This window comes from Pan paniscus, chromosome 1, assembly GCF_029289425.2.
Source record: "Pan paniscus chromosome 1, NHGRI_mPanPan1-v2.0_pri, whole genome shotgun sequence".
Taxonomy (NCBI): Eukaryota; Metazoa; Chordata; class Mammalia; order Primates; family Hominidae; genus Pan; species Pan paniscus.
In genome coordinates this window covers 86,437,508-86,454,777 of record NC_073249.2, presented here as the reverse complement: position 1 = coordinate 86,454,777, position 17,270 = coordinate 86,437,508, and the positions used below count along the sequence as shown (strand labels likewise).

Genomic DNA, 17,270 nt, shown 5'->3' with positions numbered 1-17,270 from the left:
CTTCCATGACAACTCCAGTCTCACCTGCCTGGCGTCTCTTGAGCCCAACCGGCATCCGTCGGGGTTGGACGTGGGCTTGGCGGAATGGGGCGGGACTTCCAGTAGGAGGCGGCAAGTTTGAAAAGTGACGACGGTTGACGTTTGCTGATTTTTGACTTTGCTTGTAGCTGCTCGCCGAACTCGCCGTCTTCCTGTCAGCGGCCGGCACTGTAGGTGAGCGCGAGAGGACGGAGGAAGGAAGCCTGCAGACAGACGCCTTCTCCATCCCAAGGCGCGGGCAGGTGCCGGGACGCTGGGCCTGGCGGTGTTTTCGTCGTGCTCAGCGGTGGGAGGAGGCGGAAGAAACCAGAGCCTGGGAGGTGAGGGGCGGGCCCATCGTTATTTTTTATTTGATTTTAGTCCCAGAAACAACCAGAGCTCAGTTCCTACTAAACTAACGGGTGTTTTCTGGTGCAGCATAGACCGAAGAAGACGAGCTTGAGCTGAAATTGTTCAATTTAGGCATACATTTATGTGTGATTTTTGGAAAGGCGGTGGTAATGTGGTTTATTTGGCTGCAGATGCTTGTCAGCTTTTTACACATCTCCGTTGCCAAACGTTTCTTAACCAAATCCAAAACCATGAATGAAAAGGCAAAAATATCACACCTAATCCAAAATTCAAAGGAAAAGAGCAGCGCATATATAGCAGTACGCATGCGTAACGCGATCATTGTTCCCTTTAAAAGTTCAAGGAACGTTTTACTTAATTCATTGAAGTTGGGAGCCATTTCTGTTTATTTTTGTTTAATCTCTGCCTTGTGGAACTGTGATGTCCACAAATAGTTTATTTTAACAAAACGAAGTGTGTAAAATTTAACAGAGTACTTTTAGTACCTACTCACTCTGCTCAGCATCGTGGTGCTGCAAATAAATGAGAAACCAGATGAGTAATTAGCGGTTAATCTTTGCTACTGGTTAGAGTATTACTGCATATATATTAAGTCATTTATATACTTTATCCCACCTAGGAGCTCAAACTATGTAGTTGGAAAGTGTCTCTTCATCTCTCGTTAATGAATAAATTGTAACTGAAATTGTACTTGGAAAGAATGATAGAATTTGGATATTGGAGGAGGTTCCAAAAGGAAATACTGGAAGTTTGGAAAGTTAGGAGACTAACTTGGAGCAGAAATTTCATTCAATTATTAAAGGGTTTAGAAGCCTAGCAGAAAAATTTGAATTTGATATGGTGGGTAAGGTGAGTAATTGAAGTATTTTCATACAAATATTATATGATGCGTTAAGTGTTTTTATAAGGATTAATCTGATAGCAGAGTGCCAAACATTAGAGAAGAGAGGAACGAGTGATAATAATTATGAAGATACTTTACACCTACACTTTCTATTGCAATACTCTCTAATTCAGATGCAGTTTTTTGGAAAAGTGACTTTTTCTGAAGTCTTTTTTTGGTCCAGTCCTTTTATGAACAGTTTTTAAGGCTGTGACTTAGATGAAAATGTAGAATGCATATTTATGCTGAAGGGAACATCTAATATGTGATGCATCAGAATCTGGATTCCAAAAGATCCCAGCTCTGTGGCCTGGCAAGGTGGCTCATGCTTGTATCCCAGCACTTTGGGAGGTTGAGGTGGGAGGATCACTTGAGCCCAGAAGTTCAAGACCAGACTGGGCAACATAGTGAGACCCCATCTCCACACACACACAAATTAACAGGGTGTGGTGGTGTATGCCTGCTGTAGTCCTGGCTACTTGGGAGGCTGAGGCAGGAGGATAGCTTGAGCCTGGGAGGTCGAGGCTGCAGTGAGCTGTGATTGTGCCACACTGCACTCCAGCCTGGATGACAAACTGAGACCCTGCCTCAAAGAAAAAAAAATAGACAAAAGGTCTTAGCTCTAAAAGGAAAGCTTGCAATCATGAAATTTAATGGTAGAAAGTACAAATCCTTGCTTAAGGTTCAAATAATCAATTTATACAACAAGAACACAAGTGACACAGCAGACGTGACCAAAAAAAAAGAGAGGAAAAGGGAGGAAAAAAGAACAGGGAGAAGCCGCCTTGATACAAAACGGTCATGATGAAGTTCTTGGAGTTTCAGTTGATCAGTAAGTGCTACAGCAGAGGCCATTAATACTGTGCCCTAGACCGACCACATCTGGAGTGTCGTGTTCAGTTTGGGCACTACATTTTAAGAAGACATTTACAAAATAGTGTGTGTTAGAGGAAGATGAATAAGATGGTAGTTTCTAAAACAATGTCATATAAGGAGTATTTTGAAGTTACATATAGCCATACATAAAGAAATTATACTTACTTTAAAGAAGGGAGGGCTTAGCAGAGGTGTAATAGCTTTCTTCATGTTTTTGAAAATGGTGTCATGTAAACAGAGATTAATATATTCTATTTAGTTGCAGTGACTGTACATAGGACCAGGAGGTAAAATTACAACAAAACATATTTCCACACACTATGAGGAAGAGTTATTTAATTTGGAACCATAATAAAGTGGGAAAAAGTTGCATTGAGAGTGAATTCTGTGATGTTGTCACATGTTCAAGTTGAATTGGGAAGTTATTTGTTAATGGTTGCTTAGAATGGCTTCCATTTATTAGAGGTTAGGCAAATTGCCAAAGCTCCCCTTTTTAACCCTAAAATTCTAAAAAAATATTAGGAGCCTAAAGAAATAGATTATCAGAATTGTGGCCCATTTCAATTTGTTTGCAAAATTGAATATATTCACTTTGGGTCTCTGAGATCATTTTGCTTCACTGGAGAGTAGGGGATCTGAAGGTAACACAATAGGTATTTAAGGGAGTGGCTGAGAGCAATAGCAGTGACTGCTATTGCTGCTCATTTCTCTCTTGCTGTTACTAGTGCTATTTTTGTGGTTACAGGGAGAGATATGAAGAAAATGAAAAGATCCTTACTTACTGGTATCTCACAATGTGGTGTCAGAGTTCTTTAAACATAATTCCAGTACATTGCAACAAGTATTATAACGGGTAAATGCAAGGCTCTAGGACAAGGTTTCTTTTCTTTTCTTTCTTTTTTTTTTTTTTTTTTTTGACACAGGGTCTCTGTCACCCAGGCTGGAGTGCAGTGGTGCGATCTCAGTTCACTGCAACCTCTGCTTCCCAGGCTCAAGTGATCCTCCCACCTCAGCCTCCCAAGTGGCTGGGACTACAGGCATAGGCCACCATGCCTGGCTAATTTTTATGTGTTTTGTAGAGATGGGGTTTCATCATGTTGCCCAGGCTGGTCTTAAACTCCTGGGCTCAAGCGATCCACATGCTTTGGCCTCCCAAAGTGCTGAGATTACAGGTACAAGGTTTTTTAACATCAGCATTTATTGACCTTTTGAACTGGATAATTCTTTGCTATGGGGGGCCACCCTATACATCGTAAGATGTTTGGCAGCATCCCTGGTCTTTATCCACTAGATTCTAGTTGCACCCACACTCCTGTGCTGACAACCAAAAATGTCTTCAGCCATTGCCAGATGTGCCCTTGGTGATAAAGTTAGAGAACTACTACGCTAGGGGGACACAGGTAGGAATAACTCACTACGTGAAGACATTAGGAGAAATGGTTTTTTGTTTTCTTAAAATTCTCACTCTGGTGATAGGATTTCCTATCAATTGTATCATCTATTCTTACTCAGTTTTTTTTCTCTCTTCTATTTGCATCTACAACCTTGTTAGCCATCTCACTATATATGTATTGAATAGGATGTCAAAATTGAATACAATTTTTTATGCCCTATATTACTGTTGTTTATATATAGCTTCTGCTGATGATGTTGCCTATATGCCTTGCTTTGAGAATTAATTATTAGGATTGGTCTTGTTAAGCTCCGTGGCCCTCAAATGTAAAAGAGAAGCACGTGGTTTCTCATCTATCTATTCAACCAAAGTCCTCCTTCCCAAATGTGTTGTTCTCTTCCTACAAAAGAGAACGACACTAGGAAAATTAGCAGAAAATAACTGTGTCACCTTAGAATAAAAGTAATTTTAGGATACATATATAAATACTTGTCTGTATCTTACTAAGATATTTGATGATAGTTAACACTACTATGAATAGTTCAGCTTTGGCTCGTTCATTTTGTCATTATGTTTATTAGTTTCCAGATAATGAGAACTACTGATCATGTGGCATTTCTCATTTTTTTTTCTTCCTTCAGATTAACAGGAAACTTCCAAGATGGAAACATTGTCTTTCCCCAGATATAATGTAGCTGAGATTGTGATTCATATTCGCAATAAGATCTTAACAGGAGCTGATGGTAAAAACCTCACCAAGAATGATCTTTATCCAAATCCAAAGGTAAAAGGTGGTTATGTTTGCATGTGGATAATGGTATTTAGGGAAAAAGTAAGCTACTAGGTCTATTGTGTGGCAAGAAAGGGATATGGCCTCCTATTTGATGGAGACCAGTCATTTTCATTGAGAGAGAATCTCTCACCTAGCATAATTTAAAAATAACACTAAGTTTATATGTGTGGTGACTTCTACATTCCCATTAGGATTCAATTCTTTAATATAGTCGTTTTCTTAAAAAAAAAAAGCTTCTAAACCATATTAAAGTATATTAAATTTTTTATTATTATTATTGGAATGGTGGTCTGAGAGTATCATTTATTGATAGGGCTTGAAGGAACTTATTCCAAGTGGTTTTCAACCACAAAAAATGCTTAGAAATAATCCTCTTTGGAAGCCTACAGATTAATTTTCATGCATTATGCCCCAGGGGGAATTGACTTGTTTTGACAGGTATTGTTTTTTATATCTTTAGTTATTAAATACAAAATGAACTATTTATATGTCACAGAAAATCCCAAAGTCTCCTTCCAGTTTCTTGTGTTGGACTTGAAGTGATAACATAGTAAAACCTGGTGTAATGGTGTAGAACTCAGACTTTCTGATGTTACTACCCTCTTTGATTCTTGAAAATGGAAGAAATACCTTAGAATAACTGATGTCTTCAAACTGAGTAAATTCAGCTTTCTTAAAAGATTACCACGTTTTCCCTATATTTCCCGTCTTAATGCTCACCCAATAAACTTGTATTAATATATGGATCAGAACAGATTCACAGGTCAGCATTTAGGAACTGCTGTTTTAGAAGATCCGGTTTTTAAAATTCTATATAACCCTATTACATTTATACCTCCTGATCAAGTGTTCCCTTAAACTTCAAATCTAAGGAAACCTTAATATCTATGGCAGCAAACAAGGTTTCCTGTGTTCTTTAAAACACACACACACACACACACACACACACACATTTTCCATGTGCCATTATTTCTGCCACATGCCTGACAGCCTGTTCTGAAAGATTAACTCTTCTTCTTCCATTTCCTAAGGTGGATGGGTTGCTTGGATTGGATTTGGATATACTCGCTCTCATTCTTAAACAGCTGATCCCATTGACCACTTATATATGAGCAAACTAAGCATCATAAGGTGTTTTAAAATTTGGAAAAATTAAGGAATATTTCAAGGGAAATGGAATAATTTTGTTGCCTTTTTCTTCTTTGCTTTCATCGATTATAATATTGTATGGTAATGATGATAGTGACATAGCTTTAGAGTTATGCATCGGAGTATTCAAAGTTGTTTTTTGCTGTAGCCTGAAGTCTTGCACATGATCTACATGAGAGCATTACAGATAGTATATGGAATTCGACTGGAACATTTTTACATGGTGAGTTTAAGATGAGGCAAAATTATGGGTTTTGTTTGTTTGTTTGTTTGTTTGGTTTTGCTGCAGTTCTGCTTACAATGCATACTGGCTTTTAGGATAGGAAGTTCTTGACTTTATTTTTAACAAATTCAAAGACATATAAAATTAGTGTCACTTACAATGGGATCTTATGCATAATAATGGTTTATATCCATAGCTTTAGTAAGATGAAAACCATAGTAAAAGACTTAAATGACACAGATCATTGATGTTATGCAATTGTTATAGATTTATAGGTTTGTTTTCAGAGACTACAATAAACAATAGCTAAGTCTTCATATTGTTCTCTTTTCAGGAAGAACTCCCAAATTAGAGTAGAAGATATGCAGTAAGATTGAAACAATTGAAATGAGGCAACTGAGCTTTTAGCAAATTATTTGCATAGTACCTGATATTTAGTAAATGCTAACCTTATTCCATTTTTAAAATTCATTTAAAAATCTTTATTAAGCACCTACTGTGAACCTAGCATTAATAATGATGAAAACTCTGTATTTATACTAGGATAGGTATTAAGGTTTTTAATTTAGTGATAGTGAGTTAATATATTTTGATCTTGGTTGAAGATTTTTCTCATTTTGTCTAATCAATGTGTAATGTTGATTTTGTGGTTTATTGCATTTAGATGCCAGTGAACTCTGAAGTCATGTACCCACATTTAATGGAAGGCTTCTTACCATTCAGCAATTTAGTTACTCATCTGTGAGTAAAGAGTGATTTTATTGTCTTTGTCTACATTCGTATTTATATTACATTAAGTTTTCTTAATGACATGGTTTTCCTTGGTAAGGAATACCTACTATGTTCCTTTTCATTTCATCCCATATACATTCATTCAAACTTTCAAAATTGTAGACTGTCATCAAACAGAACTGCCTCCAACTGTGCCACTTTCTCAGCATATTTTCAATTGAACTTCTAAGATACTGTAAGTCTAAAATTGTTTACCGTCTTTGTGAAGAGGTTTGAGTTCTTGAAAGAGTCTTAGTGTCACCAAGTTTATGTACTATTTATTAGAATCTGTAACTATACTTTAGTATTACATGACTACGTGATTAATATACAGAAAAAATAGATTTCAGTGCTATAGCGTTATGCATTATAGTAGAATTCTGGCTTCGTCCACTGACCTTAAGAAATATATCCAGAAATCTCTTTCTGAAAATAAGATGTTTATATCCTATAGCTTAGCATTTAATGTGCAAAATACTTTTCAATAGTCTTTTTGTACTTCATCTTCAAGGGACTCATTTTTGCCTATCTGCCGGGTGAATGACTTTGAGACTGCTGATATTCTATGTCCAAGTAAGTGAGAATTTAAAACAGTTTTAATGTCTGGCTTTGATCTACCATTTCACCTTACCATCAGTAAATGTAAAAAAAAAAAAAAAAAGGAAAAAAACAACTTCAAGGAAATTGGCTTTAAAAAGTATATACCCTTTTTAAGTATGAATTTTTAATATCTTGTTGAATTTCTTTTTTTCCTTTTGAGAGCCACAGAAAAGCTGTTTTTCTGATGTTTTTTTAAAACTCCTTCCATTTAAAAAGTGTTCTATAAATTTGGGAATATGAGTACAAATAATATGTAAGTATGATTTTGCATAGTGGATTCATCATACCAATTTTATCAAATGTAACAATTACTATTTACCATATAGAAATTATCTCTTATCATTAAAAGAATAGTCATAATGTTATATTAGAATGTAAAATTCTAGCTTTAATTGTCCTTTAATTCGACTTTGATATTTATCCATCAAGTTACTGTAAGTTAAGAGATTTGGTGTGTATATTAGGCTATTCTTGTATTGCTATAAAGAAATACCTGAGACTGGGTAATTTATAAAGAAAAGGGATTTAATTGGCTCACAGTTGTGCAGGCTATACAGGAAGCATGATGCTGGCATTTGCTTGCTTTTGGGGAGGCCTCTGGAAGCTTAGTCATGACAGAAGGCAAATGGGGAGCAGACATGTCACATAGCCAGAGCGAGCAAAAGCACAAGGGGGAAGGTGCCACACACTTTTAAGTGACCAGATCTTGTGAGAACTCACTCACTATAGACAGGACAGCATCAACCATACTCTTAACTTTACAATCCAGCAAACATGCTTCTTGGTATTTACCCAAATGAATCGAAAGCTTATATTCACACAAAAACTTACACACAGATGTTTAGAGCAACTTTATTCATAATTACCAGAACTTGAAAGTAGCCTTGGTGAATGAATAAACTGTAGTACATCTAGAGAATAGAAGTTATTCAACACTACAAGGAAATTAGCTAGCAAGCTATGAGAAGACATAGAGGAACATTAAATGCATATTATTAAGTGAAAGAAGCCAGTCTGCAAAGCCTACACAGCTATATATCATTCTGGAAAGGGCAATATTGTGGAGACAGTGAAAAGATCAGTGGAAACCACTGGTTAGGGGTGAGGGAGGGATGAATAGGATCCCTTTAGCATTAAGGATTTTTAGGGCAGTAACAATACTCTGTATGCTACTCTAATGGTAGATACTTGTCATTATGCATGTGTCGAAACTCAGAATGTACAGTACCAGGAGTGAACTCTAATGTAAACTGAATTTGGGATGATAATGATGTGTCAGTGCAAGTTCATCAGTTGTAACAAATATACCACTCAGGTGAAGGAAGTTGGTGGAGAAGAGTTTGTACATGTGTGGGGACCCAAGGTATATGGGAACTATCTACTTCCTGTTTAGATTTACTTTGAACTTAAAACTCCTTTCAAAAAGGAAGTCTATTAAAAATTAATTGACTGTATATTTGTCTATTTTCGAGCTCCCTATTCTACTCCATTGATCTGTATGTCTATCTTTATGTCAAGCAGTACTTTGATTATTTAGCTTTACAGTAAGTTTTGAAATCAGTGTTACTCCTCTTTCTTCAACTTTTTCAAGATTATTTTGGCTATTCTGGTCCTTTGCATCTCTATATGTATTTTAGTATTTCCAGCTTGTCATTTTCTACCCTTCTTCCCCTGAAAAAGCCATTTTGATTGAGATTACTTTTAATGTATTGTTCATTTGGGGGATATTTGACAATTTAATAATATTGGGTCTTCTGATCCATATGTATGCTATATCTCTGCATTTATTAAGGCTGTTAAATTTCTCATAATGATGTTCTATAAATTTCAGAGTGCAGGCCTTGTATAATAAATTTTGTTAAATTTATGCCTAAATCAAATTTTTAGTGGTTCTGTAAATTTAATTTAAATTTTCTGATTAGTCATTGTTAGTGTAGACAAGTACAATTGATTTTTATATATTGACTTTGCTAAAATCACTTATTATTTGAGTAGATTTTTTTTTGTAGGTTCCTTAGGATTTTCCTTATTGACAATTCTCAATTTTTGTTTGAGGACAAAATTTTTTTCTAATCGAGATGCCTTTTATTCTTTTTTTTTTTTTTTTTTACGTTTCTGCACTGGCTAGGACTTTTAGTATAATGTCGAATTGAAATGATGAGAGCAGTCATCATTACCTTGTTTCTGATCTTGGGGGAAACCATTTAGTCTTTCATTATTAAGTATTCATTGTAGGATTTTTCTTAGATGTTTTTTATCAGAATGTACAGCTTTTACTTTATTTCACTGAGAGTTTTTATCATGAAGGGTATTAAATGCCTTTTCGGCCTCTAGTGAGATAATCATGGGTTTTCTCTTTTTTAGTCTACCAAATTACATTACTTGATTTTTGAATATCAAGCCAACCTTGCATTCACGATGTGTCCTGATTGGTTATGATATATTTTTAATGTATTGCTAGATTTGATTTGCTAATATTTTATTAAGTTTTTTTGTCTGTGTTCATGATGGATATTGTTCTGTAGTTTTTTTGCAATGTCACTGCAGTGACTGATCTGAGTATCAGGATATACCAGTCTCATACAATACATTTGGAAAGATTCCCGCTTCCATTTTTGGGAATTGTTTTATAAAATTTGTATTATTTATTTCTTTTTTGAATATTTGGTAGAATTTACCAGTGGATCTATCTTGGATTGCAGTTTTCTCTCTGGGATAAATTAAGAATTCAAAGTCTTTAATAGGTTAAGGGCTATTCTGGTTGTTTATTGTCAAAACTCCTGAGTGAGCTTTGGTGATTTATTTTTTTAAAGGAATTTTTGGGTTGGCAAATTTGTTAACATAAAATTGTTCATTATATTCCCATATTATTTTAATGTCATTGGGGTAGGTAATAACATCTTCTCTGTCATTTCTGTCATTAATAATTTGTTTATTCTTTTTTTTTCCTAACCAGTCTGGTTATCAGCTTATCACTTTTCAAAGAACTAGCTTTTGACTTAATTGACTTTTCTATATTTCTGGTTTTTGATTATTATTGAATTTTGAGCTTACTGTTATTCTTTCTTCATGGTTATTTTGGGTTTCATTTACTCTTTTTTTCTAGTTTTTTTTTTTTTAAGGCAGTAAGCCAAGTCCATTAATTAGATACCTTTCTTCTTTCCTAATATAGGTATTTATTGCTGTAAATTTCCCTCTAGCACTGCTTTAGCTGCATCTCCCAAACCTTGATATGTTGTATTTTCATTTTTATTGGGTTCAAGATATTTTCTAATTTCCCTTTTGATTTCTTTTTTCATGTATGGGTTATTTATAAGTGTGTTGTCTGCTTTCCAAATATTTGGGGATTTTCCCACAATTTTTTCTGTTACTGATTTGTAAGTTATTTCTTTTGTGATCAGAGAATATACTTTGTATCATTTGAATCCATTTAAATGTATTCACACTTATTTTATGGCCCAGAATATGGTCTATATTTGTTCATTATGGTGGCTGTAATAAATCACCACAAACTTGGTGACTTAAAATAACATACATTTATTCTCCTATAGTTCTAGCGGTCAGAAGTTCAAAATTGGTTTCACTGAGCCAAAACCAAGGTGTTACTAAGGTTGCACTCCTTCAGATGGCTCTAGGAGAGAGTCAGTTTCTTTGCCTTTTCTAGCTTCTAGGGTTGCATTTCTCAGCTCATGACCTTTCTGTCTTTGAAGCCAGCAATATAGCATATTTAAATCTGTTTCTACTTTCATGATCACATTGCTTTCTATTTTCTGTGTATAGTCCAATCTTTCTCTACTTTCCTCTTATAAGGACACTTGTGATTGTATTTAGGGCCCACCTAGATATTCTAGAATAATTTTCTGATTTCAAGATCTTCAATTATACTTATAAAGCCACTTTGCAAATAAGATAACATGCACAAATTCCAAGGAGTAGGACCTGAACATCTTTGGGTGCTATTATTCAGCCCACCACATGGTCTACCCTTGTAAAAGTTCCATGAGGACTGTTGTTGATGAGTGGAGTGTTTTAAACATGTTAATTGGATCCAGTTGGTTAATAGCGTTGTTCAAGCCTACTGGGTCCTTACAGACTTTTTTCCTGGTTGTTCTTTGAACTGTTGATAGATGTTAAAATCTTCAGCTATGATTGTGAGTTTTTCTGTTTTGTCTGTTCTTTTAATTTTTGTTTTATGTACCTTGAAGCTCTAGTTTTAGAAGCGTACACATTTAGAATTGCTATATCCTCTTGATGACATGGTCTTTGTTCTGAAATATACTTGATTTTATATTAACATAGCTACTTCAGGTTTCTTTTCATTAGTATTACCATGCCATATGATCCTTGTAACTTGTGCCTTTGGATTCAAAACGGGTTTCTTGTAGACAGCATATGGTTGGGTCTTGCTTTTTAAATTCAACATCACTATCTCTGTCTTTTAATCAGAGTCTTAGACCATTTACATTTAATGTTATTATTGATATGATTGGGCTTAAGTCCACCTTTATACTATTTGTTTTCTCTTTGTCCTGTTCTTTAGTCCTGTTTTCTCCATTTCTTGCCTTATTTTGGTCTATTAAAATAAATTTTATTTTATATAATACTATATATGAAAAAGATATTCTACCTTGTCTGTTATTGGCTTATCAGCTATATGTCTTTTTAAAATGGTATTTGCTCCAAGTTTCAGTATACATGTATATATCTTTAACATACCATTGTCTATCTTCAAATATATTATACCTTACAATAATATACTTTTATTTTCTCCACTACTGGTCTTTGTGCTATTGTGTCATAAATTTTACTTTTACAGATATCATAAACACCTTAATCGATATTAGATTTGTGTGAAACAGTTATCTTTTAAAGGATTTTCTATTTTGACATTTAAAAAATACATGTAGTGGGTACAAGTCCACATTTCTTACATACATATATTGTGTAGTGGTGAAATCTTGGCTTTTAGTGCACCCATCACTCAAGTAGTGAACATTGTACCAAATCAGTAATTTTCCAACCCTTGTCCCTCTCCTACCCTCTCACATTTTGTAGTCTCCAGTGTCTGTTCTACTTTGTATGTCCATGTGTACCCATTGTTTATTTCCCACTTATAAGTGACAATGTGCAGTATTTGACTTTCTGTTTCTGAGTTATTTCACTTAGGATAATGGCCTCAAGTTCCAACCATATTGCTGCAGAAGACATTATTTCTTCTTTTTAGTGGTTGAGTAGTGTTCTCTGGTATACGCATACCACATTTTTAAAATCCAATCCTCGACTGATTGACGCAGGTTCATTTTATATGTTTGCTATTGTGAATAGTGCTACAATAAACATACAAGTGCATTAATCTTTTTGATGTAATGATTTCTTTCTTAAAGGGACTTTTTATATGAGGAAAAATGTCTTCTATATTAACTCACATTCTTGTAAGTACACCAAATTTCCATCTGGTATGATTTTTCTTAGACATGAAGGATTTTATTTAACACTTATTGTAGTGCTGTTAAAAAGCCTTTATTTCACTTTAATTTTTGAAAGGTATTTTTCTTGAGGCCAGGTGCAGTGACTCTCACCTGTAATCTTATCCCTTTGAGAGGCCAAGGTGAGAGAATTGCTTGAGTCCAGGAGTTTGAGACCAGCCTGGGCAATATAGCAAGATCCTTTTTCTACAAAAAAATGTTAAAAATGAGCCAGATGTAGTGATGCATACCTGTAATCCTAGCTATTCCAGCAGCTTAGATGGGAGAATCACTGGAGAACAGGAGTTCAAGGCTGCAGGGAGCTATGATCGTGCCACTGCATCCCAGCCTGAGCAACAGAGTGAGACCTGCTTCTTTTTGAGAAGGAAAGAAAGAAAAATGGATAAATAAAAGGTATTTTTCTTGAGCACTCGGTGGATATGAAAAGTCAACTTTTCAATCCACAGTTGGTTAAATCTGCAGATGCAGAATGCACAGATATGGAGGGCTGACTGTACTGTGCCATTTTTTGTGTGTTTGTCTTGTTTTGTTTTTTGTGTTTTTTTTGTTTTTGTTTTTGAGATGGAGTCTCGCTCTGTCACCAGGCTGGAGTGCAGTGGCACAGTCTCGGCTCACTGCAACCTCCGCCTCCCAGGTTCAAGTGATTCTCCTGCCTCAGCCTCCTGAGTAGCTGGGACTACAGGTGCGTGTAACCACACCCAGCTAATTTTTGTATTTTTAGTAGAGAAGGGGTTTCATCATGTTGGCCAGGATGGTCTCAATCTCTTGACCTTGTGATCCGCCCATCTCGGCCTCCCAAAGTGCTAGGATTACAGGTGTGAGCCACCACACCCAGCCAATATGCCGGGTGTAAGGGACTGGTGCATCCACAGACTTGGGTTCTTTAGGCATCTTGGAACCAATATCTAGCAGATACTGAGGGACTACAGTATAGAATTCTTAGTTGACAGTTTTTTCAGTGCTTTAAATATATTGCTCCATTGTCTTCTGGCTTACGTTGTTTCTGATGAGAAGTCTATTGCTTTTCTTATTTTTGTTTCTCTCTATATAATGTGTTTTGTTTTCCTCTGGCTGCTTCTAAGATTTTTTTGCCTTCTAAGCTAGTTGTTAGCAGTTTGAATATAATGTGACTTTTAGGTGTTTGTTTTTGTTTTTTTTTTGTTTGTTTTTCTGTTCTTTCTTCCCTCCCCCTACACCCCTGCCCGCCATTTATGTTTGTTCACTTCCTTGGATATGGTTATTGTTTTTATACAATTTGAAAATATTCAACTATTCTGTCAAAGTCTTTTTGTCCCTTTTTGTAGGATTCCAATTACACATTAGTCATGCTGTTTGATATTGTCTCTCAGCTCACAGATATTGTATTCATTTTTTTCTCTCTGGACTTTATTTTAGATAACTTCTATTATGTCTTCAATTTCATGAATCCTTTTTATTTTGGGTCTGAACTACTGTTATTCCCATCAGTGTAATTTTTATTTCAGGTATTTTTCAACTCTAAAAGCTTAATTCAGATCTTTTTTAAAATATCTTTGCTTTTATTTCTTCATATTGCTGATTCTTTTCTCTGTCCCCTTTATTTATTTATAAAGCCTGTTTTCACATTCTTATCTACTAAATCTACCATGTATGTTATTTGTGTTATGTTTTAATATGTTTCTGTTGATTGATCGTATTTTCTTATTATGGATCATGTCCTTTTTCTTGGCATGTCTGGTTATTTTTAGCAGATGCCAGACATTGTGAATTTTACCTTGTTGGTTGCTGGATTTTTTTTTTTTTTCCTTCAAATATTTTTGATTGTTTTCCTGGCCTTTGTAGTTTCTTCATATTCATGAACTAATTAGTACTTAACTGAGAACCTGAGGGGATTCCTCTACAGATTTCCAGAACTCTTTCTCTTTACAGCTTCCTCATCTTAATACTCAGTTCCATAAATCCTAGTTGCTTTGGCTTCTGCAAACTCTAAACTCTGTCTTCTTGACCCAGCAAGATGTACAAGTTTTATTTGTGTTCTCTTTCTCTGGAGTACAGCCTGTAAACTCTTCAGTCATGGGCTGGTGCAGTAATGGAATTCACCTCATTTGTTTCTCTTGGAGATTGCTGTCCTATATTGCCTGTTATCCAGCATCTAAAATTTGTTGCTTCATGTATTTTTGTTTTTCTAGTTTTTTAATATGGGAGGGTAATTCTGGTTTCTGTTATTCCTTCATGACCAAAAGTGGTTTGCCTTTTTTTTTAGTTATTAATACAAAGATAATTTTTACCTTTAAGTTAGAGCAGATTTCCTACACTTTGTTATATCCTATACAGTTTTATTTTATATATTATGAGCAGAATATATAGTGGAAGAGGATGAATTTTCATTTTCATATTATGTTAGTTCAAAGGTTTATTTAAAGAGTCTTGCTTTCTATTTTAGAAGCAAAACGGACAAGTCGGTTTTTAAGTGGCATTATCAACTTTATTCACTTCAGAGAAGCATGCCGTGAGACGTATATGGAATTTCTTTGGCAATATGTAAGATTTAAATATGTTTTGGGGTTACATGCCAGATCAGTAACATTATTTATGAACTTATAGTCTGTTTTGAAATGATTGTCATAGACAGCAAATTGCTGTATTGCCTTTAGAATTGAACTCATTTTTATATTTATATTAACTTGCAGATTTTAGTTACTGGATAGCATATCTCAGAATCAGATTTTCTTTGAAATGTGGTAACACTATGGAGAGGCTGAGTTCTGTTTGTTTTAAAATCTTGTAGCTGAGGCTTGTTTTCCTATATTAGGAAATGTTAGAGAATATTGATATGTTTACATTTTTTTCTTTGAAGTTTGCGTAGATAGTGTAGCTTTTATTAAATAACGGACATATTTGAGGTTTATATTTGCCTTTTAAATAATGGCATAATTGGACTGTTTGTGGTGGTGTTTATCATGCTTCCCCAGATTCAGTCCAAGGCAATCTCTTTAACAGACAGAAACTCATTTTCCTTTCATCAACAATTTAGAGAATTGGGGGAGATTATGGGTCATCTGTGTGATTTTTCCCATTTGTCTTCAGTAATGGGGTACCATACTCTTAGAAAAACACCAGAGTAACTCCAAACACTTAGACCCTAGGCTTCAGCTTTACTGAGCTATATAGATCCGTACTTCTTTGCACAAATCATGCTAACCTTATAACTCCTAAACATCATATAATCTTCAAAGCTTACCACATTCATGTGCCAACATACACACACTCTCATAATTTTGCTTGGTTAATTACTATCTTTAAGACACACCTCAGACATCTATCACCTCTACGATGTCCTATCACCCTTCTTCCCAGCCATTACCCAAGTTGGGTTAGATGTCACTCTTGTTGGTTCCCATTATATTAAAAATAACAAGCTATTTTGTGGGTTTTTATTCTTGTATCTGTCTCCTCAAGGAGGCTTAGCTACTTAAGGTCAAGACCTATAAGTTAGTCTTCTTGAGAATTCTCAGTACCGAGCTCAGTGCCTATGATGAGAATCCAGCATTTGTGTTGAGTAAAGAAATTCCTAATTCATTTGTCATGAAGGCCTAACTCTATCTTAAATTTTTTATTTCTGATGGTTCAAACTATAGTATGAGTAAGCATTTTGGACACACTGATTGTGTTGAAATGCACTAATATGAGATGATTAAAATTGCTTTAATAGAAATCCTCTGCGGACAAAATGCAACAGTTAAACGCCGCACACCAGGAGGCATTAATGAAACTGGAGAGACTTGAGTAAGTGGGAGATTTACAAGTAAAATAAATGCAATTTCAAAATGCAAAATGAATTGTAAGTAGTATTTTACAACACTATATTCCACCTTAAGTCTCTTTTATCTCCCTTAGTAGATAGCAGAGTATTTGAGTTTGCCTTTTCTTGAAAAAAAAAGAAAAAAGAAAAACTAGTTTGTCTTCTAACTCTTAATTATGTAATACATCCTTTGGCTTTTTTTTTTGTTGTTGTTAGTGTGTTAGCCTGATTTGTTTAAAGCCATTCGCTTACTGTCCTGATTTATGTCTGGAATATTGTCTTATGTAGGTGAGCAGTAACTGCCTGGACTATCTTCCTTCAGATCAGTTGATTCCATCAAATGTTTACTCCTACAACAGAGTTTTCATTTATTTGTTTTGTTTTTGACTTATAGGTAGTGTAGGGAAAAGAATCACTCAACAGTTCTGATTTCTTCGCCTTCCTTATATATATATATTGATTTTGAGCAGGATTTTTAAAATCTCTTCTAATTTATAGATGTCTTTGAGGTTATCTGTTTTAGATGAGAGATTTTCTAACCTGCCCCTGGTTAAAATTGCCTTTACAGGCAGACATTAGAATATAACAGGGTAAAAGATGCCACCAACTAAATCAAAACAAGAATGACAAAGTGGAGAGAATATTTGCAGCACATGCCACAAAGCCTTACCAATTCTAATAACAAAACCCATGTAATATTCGTAATATACAAATATAATATACAGAACTACAAAGCAGCCCTGTAAACTGACAGGAAAAATGATAACTTTAAAAAAATAGACAAAGGCTTTAAACAGGGAGTTTATATAAAAATAGCTAATATATCAGATAGGCAAAAACTAAATTTGAAAACGTTCTTATAGAAGAGACTTGAACACGTGTAAGTGTTGTAAGGAAGGACTAGTAGCGGAAGAATGGATGGTAT

The 17,270-nt window shown here is 34.9% G+C and overlaps 2 protein-coding genes across 5 annotated transcripts in view; one reads left to right on the top strand and one right to left on the bottom strand.

The window, feature by feature from the left end:
• The window catches only part of RGS5 (regulator of G protein signaling 5), a 181,607-nt gene extending 181,262 nt beyond the window's left edge, over positions 1–345 (bottom strand). Inside the window, exon 1 of the mRNA XM_063598699.1 lies at positions 25–345. Coding sequence (XP_063454769.1) covers positions 25–265 — 241 coding nt within the window. The 5' untranslated portion in view covers positions 266–345. The remainder of the gene's footprint in view (positions 1–24) is intronic.
• The window catches only part of NUF2 (NUF2 component of NDC80 kinetochore complex), a 33,981-nt gene continuing 16,764 nt past the window's right edge, over positions 54–17,270 (top strand). Inside the window, exons 1-8 of one of the 4 annotated variants that reach the window (XM_055112167.2) lie at positions 54–359; positions 1,010–1,239; positions 4,184–4,326; positions 5,633–5,707; positions 6,372–6,448; positions 6,990–7,051; positions 14,987–15,084; positions 16,256–16,329. In XM_055112167.2, the coding sequence (XP_054968142.1) occupies positions 4,204–4,326; positions 5,633–5,707; positions 6,372–6,448; positions 6,990–7,051; positions 14,987–15,084; positions 16,256–16,329 (509 nt within the window). In that variant the 5' untranslated portion in view covers positions 54–359; positions 1,010–1,239; positions 4,184–4,203. The remainder of the gene's footprint in view (positions 360–1,009; positions 1,240–4,183; positions 4,327–5,632; positions 5,708–6,371; positions 6,449–6,989; positions 7,052–14,986; positions 15,085–16,255; positions 16,330–17,270) is intronic. The other 3 variants (XM_055112166.1, XM_003824576.4, XM_003824575.5) reach the window with 3 other exon arrangements.